Source organism: Anser anser (assembly GCF_964211835.1).
Source record: "Anser anser genome assembly, chromosome: 1".
Taxonomy (NCBI): Eukaryota; Metazoa; Chordata; class Aves; order Anseriformes; family Anatidae; genus Anser; species Anser anser.
In genome coordinates, this window is record NC_139720.1 from 22,020,335 (window position 1) to 22,039,263 (window position 18,929).

The window sequence follows — 18,929 nt, forward strand, 5'->3', positions numbered from 1 at the left end:
TAGGCCAAGTATGTCCATAATACCAGGGCATAATATGGTTGAAAACAGTTTTGTTAGTTCCAGGCTTGGGCACCTGGAACAGTAAAGGACTGACCACAAAAATCCCATCAGTGCTGGTAAGTCCAGGACAGCTGAAATTCAAGCGCAGAGACATTTCAAATCTTTACACAGATGGTTCAAAAAACCGCCCATGTTAACAAGAGTTTGGGAATTTGTGAATGCATGAATTCCAATCTGAGTTTCTTAATTCCCTGTACATTTTATTTGTTTATAGTGATGGCTCTGCTGCTGTTCAGAAGGGTGCCAGAAAAGCCAGTTTTAGAGAATGCGAGTAAACAGCTCGGTCCGAGCAGGCTGACCACACATCCAACACAGCAGCCGGCAAAACGGGGAGGCTCGAGTGTGGCTGTAGGATGGATGATAAAAAACATCTTGAGGAAGCCTTACACGTACAAGGCAGCTGACGTCCCTTCCACCCAGAAGTTGTTGCCCGTAAATCGATAAAACGTAGAGTTGGAAAAAGACCTAGGAAGGTGTCAGAGGGAAACACGGCACTGAGGAAAGAGTGAGCTCCTGTTCACGTTACTCAGCATTAGGCACCCAGAGGTATGGGCCGTGTCCCGGCACCTGAGATCCCCCCTTGTTATTTGCAGGTGGGGAAACGAGGAGTAACAAGAAAACAAAGTTGAACCCAGTGATGGGACTCAGACCTGCCCGTGGTGGCTGACAGCCTGCACCCAGCTCTGAACTACGGCTGGTAGATGTCCAAGCACGGGAGCTTTGTTCCCAGCTGGCACCGAGGCTCCCATTATGCAGAGGGAAGGTTCTGGTGCTCCAAGAAGAGCTCCACGGAGGGGCTGCGAAGGGGATGAAAGGGAGCGAGACCCCCAGTGGGCTTTTATCTTTTATCTTGTAGATGAATCAGATGGCAGGAACAGCAGAAACCAAAGGAGGAGCACGAAGCCTTTAAGAATCAGATTGCTAAAATGCAGGGAAAGCTGAAGCCAAAAACTAGGTCTGGACAAAGCAGAGCGCCAGAGTGGAAAAACAAGCACTGGAGGAGCTTAGCCAAAAGGAGAAAGAATAAAATAAAACATCTCAGTTCTTCGATTCAAAGTCCAGCTCTGTGCTTTCGGGGGAGGAGACAGAGGAACTGAAGAAGGAGCATTGATTCTGCTTTGTAGCTGCAGCTGCTCACAGTTATCGGCCCCTGTGCTCCATCAGACAGCGCAGAAAGCCTGCAAATCTCCCCCAGGGTGTGAAAAAAGGGCTAGTGTCACAAAGAGTGACCACGGATCCACCACACAACTTGCACACCCCAGCAGACACACACACATGTAGCCCGAGCAGGAAGGGTCTTAGCACGGCCCTGCCACAGCCCACAGCAGCTTGTGATCACCTGCAGCTGCTCTGCATCGAGTCGGCGGTGCCGGGGGCACGGCACGTCCCCTCTGGAAGCCCTGCTTCCTCGAGCAGGGCTTTCTGGTCTCTCTGGAGGGATGCCACCAAGCCTGTATTTTATTTAACTTTCAGATCCCAAGGCGGATTTCCATCAGGCAAGAAGACCTTGCTACGGGATGTTGCAATGCATCCTCTCTTCTCAAGAGTACTCTCATTTTTCAGAGCAAATGCCCATAACAAGGGCCTGATGTCAGACACACCAGCTGCAAAATGCGCTGCGCTCTTCCATTACCGACCGCAGACTGCTGGGCGCTGCTGCTCCACCACCCCCAGAGGAAGAACTGGAAGCCCCTTTTAACACCCACCCCCCCAGTTTCAGTAAAGATCCCGTGACACTTTGTGGAAAAAAAAACAATGTTGTATTTGATTTACAATTAACAGGATTTACAAATAAAGACAGAGAAACAGATTAGCCATGAAATGAGGATGCCTTTGTTGATGAAGGAGTAGCTGGCAAAGCACCTTTATGTAGCAGTAATGTACCTCAGTCCTAAACAGTGTAAAATAACTTATAGCCCAGGCAGGTTCAGGAATGATTATACACAAACGCAAGAAGTTCAAAAAAAACCAGCAACCAACAAACCGAAAAACCCTCCCAGCCCGGTACTAGTTCTGGTGAGGCTTTTGATTTTTGGAAACTGAAGGAAAGGTCCACTGACACACCAGGAACCTTCCAAAAAGTAAAAAAAATAATCAACAATGGTGAAGCCGACTGTATGGCAACCTACTGGGCAGGGCAGCGGGCGGCAGGAGCTGTGTTAGCTTGCTGAGGATAAGCAGCGGCCAGGCGCTCGGCGGAACAACGAATGAACTTGTACAGATGGCAGCGCTTCATTAAAATGCTACGTTACTGCCAAAAGTTGTGAGACAAAAAGGAATAAAGTTCTCTGATGTGCAATACAGCAATTGAAGAAGACGTACCTATCTTTCTGATTTGTATGTAGCTTACCTATATTGTAAACGCACGCTTTCTGACAAGTTATTTTATTTTTCTTTGCTATGGGTTATGATTTGTGTTTGATCAAATGCAGCATTCCAAGGCTCAAAACTGACTGAGTGGTTTTCATTACACGGGTATATGATTTTTTCCAATATCATACTAGTATTTTACATCACAAATACAATAAAAACAAGTGATGGTATTCCTAGGACAGTTCCAAGATTCAAATAAAAAATCATCAGAACCATTCTAAAATAAGATATTATACAGAATCAAATCATGTTAAACGGCACACTCTCGGCAAGCAGCTAATTACAAGCATTCTGCTGGTCATGTTTTTCACACACAAGTCATTCAATAGCACATAAATATCTCTTTTTCCGATCTGCTTCTTTTTACAAAACCATTCATCAGATTCACAGAATTAGTACAAGTAAGGCACATTAGCATATATCATAAAACTCACAATAATAACAAAGAGTTGTAAAGATTTAAGGACTAATTCTCCATTTCAGTGGTTTCTGAACCAAATGAGACTTTATCAGTAGAACCCTCCTTACAGGCATGACATTGCTTTTATTTCTGCCAGCTGTGGTGGGTGCAATTCTGTGCATTACCATGGACACAAATAATTAACCTAAGAACCATGTGTGGTAGCAAATCCCATTTGCGGATCTTGCGGAGAAATGAGACACATCGTTTACAACGTTCATGATGAGCACAGACAAAGTTTTGGAACTATGTGGACGTCAATTTCCAGTTATCGAAACAAAAGGGGATATTGCATGGTTCTCTGAATATGCCATTATTTTCCTAGTACAAATATTGCTTAAAATATAAAGGATGCTATAGTATTGAATTTACTTGCATAATGAATTCTAAATGCTGATGTCTCGGATCCTACAAAATTAAATGAACTACAGACTTGCCTTCTTCCACCCCCCCACCCTGCCCCCAGCCAAAGGACTCTTTCCCACAGAAGATTCATTTACACACAACACAGATTTTAATTAGAAGCATAATTTACAGTAAAAATTTTTACATTACACCTCTGCTATCAAAAAAACATGAACTCTTTCATTTAAAGTTGTAATTATACATTAAAAAATAGAACACTATTTCCTTAACAGGAACAATGAATTTGAACATCTTCAGATCAGATTTCTTTATTGCGGCTTTTGAGTCAAAGGTCAGTCACTTTATTCTCTAATGCAGCTGCTATTTGCTGTAAACGGAAGGCAAGCTGCATTTTTTGTGCAGCTGGATCCTCTTCAAGTGCATTTATAATCTGGAAGAAATAAACAGAGAATGTTTAGAATCGTTTAGCTTAAAATATACGACACCATTCCCAGACCAAGTGTTTGATACTGCTTTGGTTTTCCAGTCTTTTGCATTCACTCTGCACCAAAGATAAAGTCCATCTACGAGGCTCCATGCTCTATTTTTACATGAAGACAATAAAAATGATTGCCTCCATTACTTTATCTAAGTTACTACGATGTTTCCCATTATGCCGGGATTCAAGCAAATTAATAGGTAGTACTTTATCTTTTGAAATATTACGTTGCAAGGCAGAGCAGGCTGGGGGAAAGCATCAGAAGCATTGACTTTACAGTTATGTAAGAAGCTGTGGTTTTACTTATGGTGCACCCTAAGAGGCTTCAGGGTCATTTACCAGCAGTAACTAAGCCCCATCCCCATGAGCTTTGGTTATGAGCAGCTCCTGGGTGGTCCATGTATGGGCATAGCTTAAGGCAAGGAAAAATCTCGTCTGTCTATAGGCAATATATTGAAGAAAATGAACTGGTCACAGTGTCCGGGAGCTTCTCGAGGTAGAGCTGAGACCCTGGGCTGGTAGAACATAGCTCGGGAAGCAAACAGCTCATCAGAGGAGCCCACCAACATCCCGTACGCAGCCTCTGCCGTACGGAATATATACAGCAAAGTACGACTCTAAGACACCTGGGATTTTTAAATGAAAGCTAGAAAAGGTCAACTGTTATGAGAAGGCTTTTCTTCAAATAGAGTTTTTTAGGGCTTCTCAAGATCAAATTTCAAAGGTTTTGAAAGGTTTTCATTCCTACCATCCTTTAGGGAAACTTTTCCACCAACTATTAGATTTCTCCATTAGGAGAATGTATTACATGGCAAAACCGTTCTTTTGCTAGAACTGGCTTTATTAATAAAAGTCAGATGCTGTCATCGAGCAGAAGGCTTTAGCTATGTTTAAATACTACATAAAGTTTGCAAGTACAAGAACTGGAGAAATCGAGTCTGCCTGTCGTTACCTGCGGTTCTCACTGCTTCTTGTGCTTTACTGACAATGGAGGTTAATGCAGTCAGTATCAATCTAGCTAACAATTTTCCTTTTGAGGACTGGTACAGCATTAGAGTTTCAAACACTGGAGCAAATTTGTGTAGAAATCATTATTTTAATGGATTTGTTTTTAGAGCATGAAAACATTTTTACAAGACAGTTAATAAACTCTTATTACGGTATTTAAATAGGGCCTAATTTAATTTGATATTGTTCCCTTCATTTAAACAATTACACCTAGCTGTAACGCCTCAAATCAAGACTAAATAATTCATGATTATCTCTGCTGGTGAATATAACTTTCATATAAATGTGGACAATTAGACCGTACCCACTTAGTCATTGTCAAGCCCCGCAGAGCTGTGCAAGGTACAGCGCATGCTGGCAACCACCGTTTCAGCAACAAAGATAAGGGCAGCCGCAAAATGTTCCAATTTATGCAAATTAAAACATTTTTATGGAAAATAAATAAGCTTGATTTATTTTACTGAATGGTTCTTGACATATTATCTCCCCAACTCTGAATTAGCAGCCTTTTGATCAGATGCGTCTTATTGTTATACGGTGATGTATGCAAAAGGAAGGGCTGCAGTTCTGCTTTGTGGTTTGCTGGCTTGCCACTGATAAACTCTGACAGCTGAGCAGAGAGGAGGCTCTGCCTGTGCCTGCCTCCAAACGTGAGAATCCAGAAACCACGGCTGGGTGCAGGGATTGGGGAGTGTGGAAGAAGCAGGAATTTATGGTTTGTCTGTCTCACAGGTTGCTTGAGTACTTCTACAACAGGTCAGGCCGCAGAGATCAGAGAATCACCGAATGGTTTGGGTTGGAAGGGACCTGGTTCCTTCCACCTGGTTCAACCCCCCTGCCATGGGCAGGAACACCTCCCACCAGACCAGGTTGCTCAAAGCCCCATCCAGCCTGGCCTTGAGCACCTCCAGGGATGGGGCATCCACAGCTTCTCTGGGCAGCCTGTGCCAGTGCCTCACCACCCTCACAGTAAAGGATTTCTTCCTTATATCTTATCTAAAACTATCGTCTTTCAATTTCAAACCATTACCGCTTGTCCCATCACTACACTCCCTGGTACAATTTCCCCCCAGCTTTCCTGTAGGCCCTCTTTAGATACTGGAAGGCCACTATAAGGTCTCCCCAGAGCCTTCTCCTCTCCAGGCTGAACAACCCCAGCTCCCTCAGCCTGTCTTCATAGGAGAGGTGCTCCAGCCCTCTGATCATCTTTGTGGCTCTTCTCTGGACTCGTTCTAACAGATCTATGACTTTCTTGTGCTGGAGTCCCCAGAGCTGGATAGAGCACTGCAGCTGGAATCTCATGAGAGTAGCAGAGGGGGAGATTCCCCTCCCTTGACCTGCTGGCCACACTTCTTCTGATGCAGCCAAGGATATGGCTGCCTTTTTGCAGATATTCTGGAACATGTTGAAAATAATTTTCCTCAGCTCTGCGGATGAGGAAACCAACACCATCAGTTTGCCCTCTGTGTCTCCAGTCATTTTTCCTACTAATACCAACTGCAAGTAGTCTCAGGATGAGTTGGTTTTCCTTGCTTACATCTGTATTTAAAGCTGTGAAAAGCTGGCTGCTCCTGCAGAAAGAAGCTGCAGTGAAGCTGCGGATGAGACTCACTGCCTTTGCTGCTAAATATAAGCGAAAACAAAAACTGTGCTGAGGTGCAGGACCAACTGAAGAGAGCTCACATGTGCTGTACTCCTTTTTTGATTTAGCATCTGTTCTTACTTGCTTTGATTTAATTCTGAGAGTTTTCTGGAGGCATTCATTTCCATGGAAACCTTTGAATAAAAGTTTCCTTCTCTCTTTTTGTTTTCAGATTAAGTTTGGAGAGCCATAGCCACAGCCCAGCGACACTGGGATATTCTTTGTCCCCCTTTCCACAGGGCCTGAAGAATCCAAGAAACACTTTGGACTGAATCTGTAAAGCTTCCTTTTGAATCTGACTATACTCAGCAGTTGCTCTGCTTGGGTTTACCTTGGGCAGGCACTTCATTTGGCACAGCAAAATGGGGACGGCAGCATGCATGGAAGTTTTAAGTGCATCTTAACTAACAAAAAAAAGGCAATGCCCCATTCCTACAAGCAAAATAAGTTTAATGGATTGTTCCTAAAAATCCCCACCAAACTACTGGCTTGAAACCTCATATAGCTCTGGCAATTGCTCGGTGACATTCTAATGTCCTAATTCTTAGGCATTAGGATAGCTGAACTGAAGAGAAAGGATTTTTAAATCTATTTCTCTTTCAGATCTCATTAAGCGATCACTACCCAAATGAGATAACCCATAGTGAAGCTGTTCATTTCTAAGAAAATACCCTTAGGCAGTGTAATTGCCAAGGAAGGCGTGTAACTGCAAAGTTAGAGCTTTCTGTTCAGCATTGCTTTTACCTGATTATCCAGGGAAAGTTAGCCTTTATAACTTTTTACCATTATTATAAAAAAATATGAAAATAAACCCCACAACTTACCTCATCATAGTATTTGTTAGTGTACTGGTAGAGTTGGTGTAGAGCCACGAGCGTGTTTAAGGAATCGGTATGTGCCTGTTAAACAACACACGTAAGCAGCAAACGTCAAAATTTCATCACAGCTGAAAGTTACACACATGCACGACTGCTGGATACAGAACACAGTCCCATTTTCAAATTCAAGCTCTGCATCCTGTAACTCTTGCTAAGTGATGCTGGGGCAGAAAAAGGGGTGAGAAAACTTTTGTTTGGTGATTTTTAGATCAAGATTTTCCCACTGGTATTTTTCTGGCCTGTCTGCAGCTCTAACACAGGAGGTGGAAAATATTTTGAACTTTGAATGTCAAACCACAGATTACAGCTGTAACATCTGTTAACAACATGGGTACGTATAACTAAAGCATTCAGTCAGTACAATCTACATATTGTTGAGGTACTAAACATTAGTTCTGTCACTGCCATGTCTGTTTGAAATCATTTCTTCAGCTCTTTGTAACTGTTTGAAATTATTCACACCTCACTATAGGGAAGGTGTAACTCATCAAGATAGTAAGGACATGTACATTTGGAAAAAGCCATTTGAATCAGGAAGATGGAAAGGGGGATGGGGGGAGAGAGAGAGAGAAAAGGGACTTCAAATGATGCAAGAAATAACCCTTCCATTACCTCTCCTTTCGTTCTCCCCATGACATTTAACTTATGTAGCAAATGTGCTCTGACTGTCTAAACAGATGTTTCTCATTCAAACGTATAGGATTTAACTCTCTAGCTATGCCTTTAGTTTTTTAAATTAGTTAAGAAAATGAAGAATTGCAAAATATTGCTACTGGCACAAATGATTATCCAAGCTGTAAACAAGCAGAGAAACATCCATCTTTCTTTGTCCTACAAAAGTCACTTCCAGAACAGGTCAAAATTTGCCATGTTCCATCAGCCTTTTCATTCTTACTTCTATCATAATTTGCAATGTAAATAGAAAGGATCAACATATTCTGCTGATTTTAAAACATTTCTTTGATTTTATTTTTAATGACCAAACATTTAAATTTTACATACATCTCAATTTTTATAATAAATAAAATGAACTGGAAAATGAAATGTCACTGCAGATGAGTTTCATAGTGGCTGAATGAAAATGGAAACATTCTCATGAGGACGTTAATCTGCAAAATGTTAGGTCCTAAGGGCATGAAATAAACAAATCACAAGAATTCCCCAAACATCCTTATATCACTAGGACTCTTAAAATAAATTAGGCAAATGAGCAAACCAGCCAGTACGTACAGTATGTCTTTGCTCAGGCTAAACACATTCCTTTCAGACTGGCGAGAGCTTCTGCAGGTTCTCTGGGTTAAATCGGGTGCTTTAAAGGCACGAGCCTGCTCTAGCTATGCCGAGCAGCGCAGCAGACAGGCTTTTTCAAGAATGAAGCGGATTTTGTAGTGTTTTTGCTCCCCGAGTCTCAAACCAGATCCCCCAGCTACCAATCAACCCCCTCTGCTCTCCTCCATCGCAGGTAACCCCCAGTAACCTATTTTGTGAAAAGAAGAAGCGCCGATTGAGCAGGCATATGATGAGCTTCTTGTATGCAGTGTAAAGCAAAAGTATTGTCCTCATACAGACAGCTCTAAAATGCACTATATGTAACGTGTGCGACTCCCCTTTCATTTCTGGAGTCAAATTGTTGCTGCGATAGCACTCTGAATTCAGCCACCACTTCTTATCAGCATGATCAATGTTAAAAACCCTCTCTGTGCTGCGGAGAGAAAACACCTTTCAGCAGTGTTGTAATTTTTCCACAATGGATGTGAAAAAATTCAAACACTTTGCTCTGGCACCTACATCACTCAAATTGATTCGTGACGATAGCCATTCTTGGTTCCATTCAATAATCAACACTTCAAAAGGCTAAAAAGCACTACACTAAGCAGGAGTCTTTCAGAGATGTATTAAATAACTCATGTGATGCTTCAACATACAATAAACCCACTTGTCGAGTTAGAATGAGAAGATAAAGAAAAACAGTGCTATACTTGGCTTCAATTTCAGGACAAGGAAACTTAATTTATTCTTACCCTAGAAATCTCTGCTAAATGGGTATTCATATCTTGGTCACTAACTGGCACCATCTGACGAATGCCTTTGTAGTAACTGCAACAAATTAAAACAAATGTTCAGTTAGGTGAAATACACAAAATTTTCATTTTGCAGTTATTTTAAACGTTTCCTAATTGTGCAGGAGATGTTCCACCACAACAGACCAATGATTCATTTAGTCATGCTGTCTCCCAGCAGTCATTAGTACTTGATACCCTTGCAAGAAAGGCAAATCACACCTGATTGCACAGGACCACAACACGGGAAAGAAATCTATTTATAATCCAGCTGATGATTATTTCATGTCTTCAAACTTTTGAAGTCATCAGCTGGGAAGAGTTGAGTCCTGTAGCAGACCTTCAGTGGTATTGACAGAATTCCCAAATCAGTAAATGTTGAAGTCAGAGTCTGAATAGAAAAAATGTCTTTGTGAAAATGTTTTCAGGATTTGATCCCTATTCAGTTATGGAAGTGCAGTGCTGGTTAGACAGATCATGGGTAAGAACAGCTGTCATGCAGAACAGCATTGTGTTCTTTCCCAAATAACTCTGTCCATCTGCTGGCATAGGCATGGACATGCATTGGGTCACAACGGCACTCCATTTCAACACTGGAAACACTGCTAACAGGGGAACATTTTAACATTCAGGTGTAAAATTTTTAACATTTGGCAGTTGACTTCAACTGTGTCAGCACTCACTTTTCCTGTTACTAAGTACATTTACAAAGGCTTAAAACCCTAACAACTTTGAATCAGCATGAAAAAAGTCTCTTTATACTTACTCTTCCACCATTTTCTTATAGTTAGAGATTTCTTTCGCGTAAAGTAATTTATTACTTGGAGAATCCTGAAAAAATATAATAGAGAGAAACTTGGTTGATTTATGAGTGTCTCTAAGAAAAAACATGAAGTCAAAAACCCAAGATCAAGCCTTCCTAATCACATGCACTTGAGCTTTGTGGATATTAACATTCTGATGCTTATTATTAATATTATTAACGTTTATGTCGGTACATGGGTGGGATTATTTGTCTTAAAAAGATGAAGTTTACGTATGGCATTATTTGTCAAGTTTGACAAATGTATCAATGGAAGATGATTCTAAATTACGGTGGACATGAAATAACTGTTTCTTAAACTTGCTTTTTATAAAAGCAGTTGATATTTTCTGCTTTTTAGGAACTCAGTTGGCAGACTACACAGTAACAATGACATGCTCACCAACCCGCTAAGTGGTGAAATGCTAACTTCATTATAAAACCAAAAGGAAACTATCAATGCTGTATCTTCTTAGAGAATTGGTATTGTTTTAGGACAATGCCCCATGTCTTGTCAGGCATGAACGTAGTCAGGATGTAGAATGCAAATCACTTACTCTGCTTAATTTGTGCTCTGTTCTCGTGCAAGCATCCATGAAAGTCTGTGCAATGACTGACAAGGAAGCATCCACTACTTCGTGAACATGAACATCAAAGATGAAATGGGGATTTTTCAGTATGTTTACCCAGAATCTAAGAGGCAAGCTGCAAAGCAAGGAAAAAGGTAAAAAACCAAAAAAACACCTTTTACACAATAAATGTTATACAACAAGCAAAGCACATGAAATTAAATATGGGTTTTGCGTTTTGATCTTCTCACTACAGTGAAAATTAATTTTATATTTCAACAATTACACAAGCTATCTTTTGTCTGGTTTTCACATCTGGAAACAACGCCTTTGTATCTCTCACAGAAAAAACGAGAAAAACTTATTTGAGATGAATCCTAAGTGTCCCCAAACAGCAAGAGAAGATGTCTGAGTGGTTAGAAAAACTACCTGAGTAACATTTTATTAGATTTTGTGCTTTGACAGGTAAATCTAGTCCCTTTTGCTTCTTGCTTTCCTATTCTCTGAGGAAAGATGAAAAGCAAAGAGGTAAATCTGCCAACGGTTATCCCATAAGTAGGTATCATTTTTTGCAACTTCTAGACTTACAGGGAATACTTTTGATCATATGAACACATTATATCAATTAAAATGATTCTGAGAATTACAAATGAAATTTACTTTGATTAGTGGTAAGAGTGCCAGCACATACGTGGGAACTACGCTCTCATTTCTCTGCAATGTAATTATTAGTCTGTTCATACCTGTTTGTTTTCCAGATGTGAATGGTATCTTCATCCTTGATGTCATGTTTTTCTGCTTGTTCATCAAGAAAATCAAAGAAGTATTTCACAGCTGGTGGCACCACATGGTTTGAGTTGAGCACACTATGAAAGAAGTTATCTACAAACTGCTGAAGTGTTCCCTAAAAGTGAATTTGAAAGAAATTTGCATTACAAGCTGAACTCAGTGCTATCCTAGAGTCTTTTTTCCTTTAGTCCAGTTGCAGTTACTGAAGGTCATCAATCTGAGTGCTGAGGGTGCCAGGTGACAAAAAACCTTGCAAACAGCCCAAACAGTAAAAACATTCTAGAGAACAACTTTATGTTCTAGTCTGAAAGACTCCGACTTCATCCATTATCATCATGGAGTTAACACGGAAAGCTGTGCTTTCTGCCCGACTAAAGCAGCAGAACCTGGTTCCTACAATAGATTTACAATTTAAGCTCATTGTGCACATAAATAATTGCTGGCAATTTTGTAATTGTTTCACGGCTTCCCAGCTCCAGAGCATCATGCACCAGTACAGCAATTTTAAAACACAGACTGATAGGAAGAAGCACCAGTGACCATTTAACTTATTGTGCAGGGGAAAGCACTTGGGTCTCATTAGATGCCCATCCTGGTCCAGCTCCCTGAGTTCCACCAAGTGTGAGGGATGAAGCATCCCCAGGAGGGCTGCACTTCTGCCAGGATCCCTGCACCTGCCTGGACCTTAAAGACCACGACCTCTGAGACTGTCCATTTGTAGTAGAGACAAGGAGAAGACGACCTTGTTGAGGCCACATGCAGTCCATCCCCACTCAGTTGGTTGGCCCTATGGACATGTTTGAAGGGCTGCATCCTCTCTCCCTCCATCACTTCAGCTGCCAGCCACAAAACGGGGCAGGGACTGAGCCCTAAACCCCTGTGCTGGCAGTGCAGGCAGGGAGGACACATCACCGGTCCTGGGCTGTATGGGCAGCTGTGGCCCCAGCCATTACACCTCACCAGCTCTGTACAAGTTAGTAAAGCTCCAAATTGGCAACGATCTACCAACTGACTATTGGGAATAGAAAAGGGATTTATCAGAAGAGAGGGATACATGCATCTTGCTGGCTGCAAGTCTGTGCCATCCATACACAGACTTTCCTTCCGGTCCACTTTCACACTTGGTCAAATGGCCTTAGCTGGAGTCAAGTCACTCCCATTTTCACAAAGAACTTGGTCTTGGTCATTAAGCACATTATCCTAAACGCTTTCTGCAAGGAGGAATCCTTAGCATAATTATTTTGGTTGTGATCCGTTCTCCAGTATAAACACTAAAAATACTCTCAGAGGACTATTACCATTTGAAAACATTTTTACTATTTTTCTAGATAATACTGCAGCACTGGAAACAAAGCATGGGGAAACAAAAGGCTCTGTAGCAGTATGTAAAGCATTTGGTTTAGAATAAAAACCAAGAGAATATTATTTAAACAGGTGGCACAGAAGAGAATATCCATCTTTGTCTTGCAAGAAAAATCTTCATTTAGCTAACTCAGAATTATGGTTCTCAGCTTTCATCTGGAGTTAAAATTTATCTCTTTCCCAGCAATGTTCTTGAGGGCTTATTAATCACTTGAAGCTCTGAACACAAGCCTGTATGTACATGACACAGATATTCAAAATTTCAGCCAAAAGCATGACTAATATTTGCATCATTTTCTTCGGTTACACGTCAACATCTATAGAGGCACGGTGTAACTGTAACATTTGACCCTTACCTTCACAGACAGAAGTCTTGTCAGGTAGATTTCTGTAATAGCTTTGGTTCTCTCTTTTTCTTTCACACTGCCTCGCTTTGATTTGCCTTCATCAATTTCATCTACTGGCCGAACTAGATGCCAGACCTTATTTTCATCTTCCAGAAGTGCATGCCCTAGAAACAGTAATTGCAATAATCACAAAAAACTCTCCCCTGGAAATAATTATGAAATAATCATGCACATCAGTACCTGTAAGACCCTTGCACTCTATCCTTGACTTACCTTTCTTTTTGCCAAGAGGACCTAGATTACTTGGTTCCCCTCTAACAACCCAAGAACTAAATTTTCATTAATACACAAGTATTGCTTTACGTTACAAGAGTAGCACTGAAGTAGGATTGTGGCTTGCTTTTGTCAAGAACAAAAAGGAGAGGAAGTAAGCATACAATAAGGAAACTCCTCTTCAGTCGTGCAAGCACAATATGCACATTTTTTTAAGATCTATACAGTTAAATACCCTACCCCTTGGTGAACAAGATCAAGCTACAGAAACTGAGTTAGGTCTGACTCAACAGCCCCCATGGAAAGGACAATCGTAGCCTGCTCTAGGTACAACACAAGGTATTGTAGCAGCTCTGATGAATTTGGCAGTGGCAAATTCATTTGTTCTTCCTTTAAATCCTAAAGTATGTCTTAATATATCTGCTTGGCATAATCCCAAAAATCAATGGTGCTTTTCCAGTGGAGGTTACTGAATCAGTGCCTTTAAAATCATTGACGTCTTAAAAACATGAAAGTTATTTTTCCCATAAAAATTGTGATTCAGCCCTCTTACGCAAATTATTTTGCAATACTGCTAAGTTTTATGCTTTAATATAAGTATATGTGTATAATGTAACTGAATCACAGTTACAATGAAAAATATCAGTTTCTAATTGCACAAATTTTGTCCTTTGAAATGTTTGGCCACAGTAGTTTATTAACTAAGTTCCTCAACATCTACATTAAATTTACCAGATGTGTACTAAATATTTTATATCATAGAAAAAAATAACATTAAAATGTAATCTGGCCAAGACAACACTTGCACATTAATCTGTTTTATACATTCTCGTGGAAAGCATGAGCTATGCAGTCTTCTGGTGCCTTTACTTCCTTTTGACCAGGTAGATCTTTTAGCCAAGGAAAAATGAGACATTTAATGCTCTTGTCCTTTGAAAGTCCTTAATTTGACTTGGAAGTTCATGTGCATGAAGTAAGAAAGAAATAAAAGCTATCCTTTTATTTTGAAGCAGCTGTGATATCACAATTGATGCCATTCATAACAACCGTTTGCCAGTGCAGTAAGAACTGCTGATGGGCCTGAAGTTTGGAGTCTCTTTTGCAATGCCTGTTATTTACTCTTGTAAATAAATGGACAAAACCACACAGTAAGAGAAGAAACTAAACTATGTCAGTTGTTTGGTACACTTCTACTTCCTCCTGTGATTCAAAAGAATTCATCCTCTCTTTGCCCTGCTCATGGTGCGTGGCCCGATTTAACTTTGCAGTAAAGAGAAGAAACCAAGGGGGATTCCACGAAGATTACTTGCCCTTACATACGGCTTAATTTGGCGTGTGCTCAGCAACAGCAGAATTGGCTACTAGTGAAATGATAGCTATTTAATAGGAAAGTAGGGCTTAAAGGGAGTGCAGCTCAACCGGATGAACTTTTTGCAAAACAAAGATCCCAGTTCATTGCTAAAAATAGCAGCAAGAAAGAGGAAGAGAAATGCAGAAGAGAGGGCAACGAGACGTATTAGCAGCATGTTGCTAGGAGGAGACCAGACTTCCGGGAGATAACATCTTCCCAGTGGAAACCTAGGGAGCAAAGGAAGTAAAATATAGGGGAGAACACTGTCTTTTGTGGCTGTAGTAGCCGCAAGATGCATCAAGCCGGAAGTGGAGAGAGGACTGCGCCCACTGGGTCAAATGTTTCCCCTGAGTGCTTCTCCCTGCCCCTCGTGCATTCTTTGGCCGATACAAAATGGCACGAACCAGGTGGGGACATGGCGGAGGCCAGTCAGCTGGTGGCAGCCAGCCTGGCCTCCTCCTGCTGCATGGCCTGCAGCAGGCTCGCTCCATCCTCCCCTGAGAAGAGGCTGCTGCTCGGGGTAGGTGGAGGAAGGGCTGTCCTACACACATCTGCTAATCAGTATTTCTGATCTGCAGCCCTCTGGCTATTCCACATCAGAATAACTAAAAAAAAGAAAGAAATAAAACCCACAACACCAACCCCTTCACAAAAAAACAAAAGAGAAAGAAATACCCAGAATAAGTTTTCAACAGAACACGCTGCATTGGCTTATAGTTCAGTACAGAAATCCTAGCATAAAATCATTGAAACCATTCTCCATCTTGATACAAATTAGTAATTGCATTTATTATCTCCAGAAGCAAAGCATTCTGCATTTAATTTGTCACAACTGCCAGCTTCCAGTGTCTTCCTGTTAGAAGCTGTGAATCAAAAGCAGCATGGAAGCAATGCCAGGTTTTAGAGCAACATCTCTGGACATGGTTTTACATTTTCGTTCTGTGCAAAGCCTAGTGCTTTGGCAGACAGTCAATGGCTTCAGCTGACATTTCTCAATGCAAAAGGTGCAAGTTAATGAGAGACTGGATAAAAGGAAAACCACTTCGTCACAAGCCTTATTCATAGAGCAGAGATAGGATTTCTATTTATTCCAGCCCTGTAAATCCCTGTGTCATATAAATGCGTATGTGTGGGAGGAGAAGCCTCTGATCCTCTCCTCTGCCTTTTATACACATAGCATCTCACAAATCACTGTTGCTGTGGGCTCTTGCTTTGCACTAGCTCTGTAACATTTTATAGCTTTCTGAAAGAACAAGTTGGCACCAACTAGCTCTGAAGACCCTTAGGTGTTAAAGAAAATGGGCTAGCCTGGCACGAAATGCTGTCTTCCCAAATTTGTACATCACCACTGCACAAGACAGGGTGTGGAGAAGAAACAAGGTGGAAGCTGTCTTCAATCCATGCTTTGGGATCTGAGCTGTCTGCACAGATTTTTTTCTCTCGTGTATGAGAACCCTCATGTGACAGCACTGTCCCCAGAAGTCTGCTTCTCCTTTACAATTTCATATGCCACACATATAGCTAAGGAGTCTGTCCATCTTGGAGTACAGATTATGTGTGTTCAAAGAGCTTCACTATACTGAATAGCTAAAGATGCACTTGTAGAGAAGAAAAAAAGAAGAAAAGAAACCACAAACAAATAAAAATGCTTGATCTGGTCCTCTGCTCTCTCACACAAAGATGTGGGGAGGATGGAAGACTGGGAACCCAGATCTGGAGACTGATCACCGCTTCGTGTTAAGAAGGGAAAGCAAGCTGAGGCTACCACCAGGCTCCATCCACTGGTCTACTTCTTCAGAGTGGAGGTGAATAACGCCTCTGCAGTTATCTCAGCAATCGATGCAACCGAACTGAAGAGGGACTAGGAATGGGCTCCTCACCTTGCTGCACTTCATTACCCTCTGTATTAAACTGAACGTTTTATGAAGTGAAAAAGCTGGGTTGGCAACTGCTGTGATAAAGGAATAGCCACCACTTGTCTAACTAAGGCAAACACCTGCAGCAACGTGGTGAGAGGATAGCAGCAGAGTTATAGCCATGATCGCTGGGAGAGAACCTTAAAGGATGCTGGTAGAAGTCTTGACAGGAAGCATCCATGAGGAAAGACTAAAAAATAAATGGCAAGTAATTCAGCCTGTCCTGATTTCCTGGCCAACACTCAGCACTAATGAAATGAAAATCTGCACACTTGTTAAATACTAATAATACACGTCAAAGCTATCAGCTGAGAGCCATCTCCTTGAAAAAATGTACATTTCTGGTATATTATTTCCAGTCTGACTGCCGAGCCTTTGGAACCTATTCAATTTAAGATCGCTAAATCTGTTTAAAGGAATGAAACTATTAGGTGAACCAATGGCTTTTGCAATCAATGCTAGACAGAAAAGTGTATCAAATGGGTTCATGGAACGAAGAATGATCTCAACAATTATCATTCCATAAATCTAACTTCCAACTCATGTAAAATAACTGAATGTAAGGATAAAAATAAGAGAAACTGAACATCTAAAATGTAAAGGAAATCATGTGACAAAGAACACGAATTTACAAGTAAATATTTCCATTAAAATCTGAGTGCATTTTAGGCTGGAATGGATATTGTGTCTCAAGAGGTTGTGAGATAAAGGAAATTGGTCTAGACAGAGTACCGACACAGGGAACTAAAAGCTTTGAAAGACAGGTTCCAAGCTAACACGCTGTCTCCAGCACTGAGAAGTTCAGCTTATTGTAGCAAGCAGCAGTATTAGAATTAAGTAACGGCTGTATTAGTGACATGAAAGAGAGGAAACATTATAAGGTAGTTCCTGATACTAACTTACAGTGGATTGAAAACCTTGAAACAAAGAAATCAGGGAAAACATTGAATCTAAAGAGATAACACATGGAATAAACACAACTAGACAACACAGCCCAGAAAGAAAACAAGCAAACAGAGCTGATGAAATATTGCCTGCCATTGGAGGGAGACACAAAATATGCATGTACAGAGATGAGTCTTCAAAGCAATATAGTTGTAAAAAACGCGATACAGAAATTACATCAGATCCATTAGCAGGGGAACAGGTCTGTCCTGTGGTTCTGAATGGTGCATTCAATTCTCTAATAAGTGGAAGAAATTTGGAAAGGAAAGTAATAAAAGGAAGAAGGAAGGAGAAAAAGAGGTAAAGCTTTGGAAACATGAAACATACTTTATGGCTACAGATGTAATGGGATTAAAAAACAAAATATCCACGATATGTTTTCTAAGAGCACTTTCTATTAAGCTGGGCTATGGACTCGTCAAACCAATTATGGTTAAAGCCTCATTATTTCAGGCTTTTATAACCAGGACAAAGAAAACTAGTGCAAGCTTATAGAGGGCAACACAAAACAAATACGCCTTATATAGTTCCATGGATTTGCTCAGTGAACACTATCAAGACAACAGTGTCACTGTCTTGCTGTTGGTTGACTTCTAGTTGTTTTGGGAGGTAGGTCAGCCCCAAGATACTTACTTTCCCCTGGGACATCTTGCTGATTATCCTCTGGCTGCTGGGAAATTCCCATTTTTGATAAGATGAGTGTGGCACCATCTCGGACCTTTGAAAATACAAACACAGGGACATTATTCAAAAGAAGTAAGCATGGCTGAACCTCTTAACAGCTAAACTGTGGTTCCGGTAATCTTTTGCAGGGTATCTGGACCTATGATAAATGCTGCCCTTCAAACGTCTATTAGGCAACTGGGTCTGCAATTCAGAGCAGACTGCCACCCATCTCCTTTCATAAGAGATCACATCAACACCTCCTCTGAGATTACTCAAAATGCTAGAAGCACTTCCAAGACTTCAGTGGTTCATCAGTCCAATGCCAGAGCCCTTTGTGCAAACATGGATTTTATCATGAAGAATCAGAGCTGTCTCTTTCTGAGAGAAAACTAACTTCTAGCTTTCCTAACCAGGATATCTGTTTCTAGAAAGGGATAAATAGAATAAAAAGGCAAGATAAGTGGATTGCATGTGTTTGGTAGTATGCACAATATGAAACCTAAAACAGACAGTACAGATACATCAACATCTGCTCTCCTGACTGCATTGCTGAACAAACCAGACCAACCCAAAATCTATTTAGC

At 41.0% G+C, this 18,929-nt stretch overlaps 1 protein-coding gene across 8 annotated transcripts in view; it reads right to left on the reverse strand.

The window, feature by feature from the left end:
- Positions 1–1,797: 1,797 nt before the first annotated feature.
- PLXNB2 (plexin B2) overlaps positions 1,798–18,929 on the reverse strand; it is a 259,762-nt gene continuing 242,630 nt past the window's right edge. For all 8 annotated transcript variants that reach the window (XM_083819176.1, XM_083819180.1, XM_083819173.1 and 5 more), the window contains 8 exons: positions 18,313–18,397; positions 13,204–13,358; positions 11,440–11,600; positions 10,685–10,832; positions 10,092–10,156; positions 9,287–9,362; positions 7,212–7,286; positions 1,798–3,689 (listed from right to left, as the gene is read on the reverse strand). In XM_083819176.1, the coding sequence (XP_083675302.1) occupies positions 3,585–3,689; positions 7,212–7,286; positions 9,287–9,362; positions 10,092–10,156; positions 10,685–10,832; positions 11,440–11,600; positions 13,204–13,358; positions 18,313–18,397 (870 nt within the window). In that variant the 3' untranslated portion in view covers positions 1,798–3,584. The remainder of the gene's footprint in view (positions 3,690–7,211; positions 7,287–9,286; positions 9,363–10,091; positions 10,157–10,684; positions 10,833–11,439; positions 11,601–13,203; positions 13,359–18,312; positions 18,398–18,929) is intronic.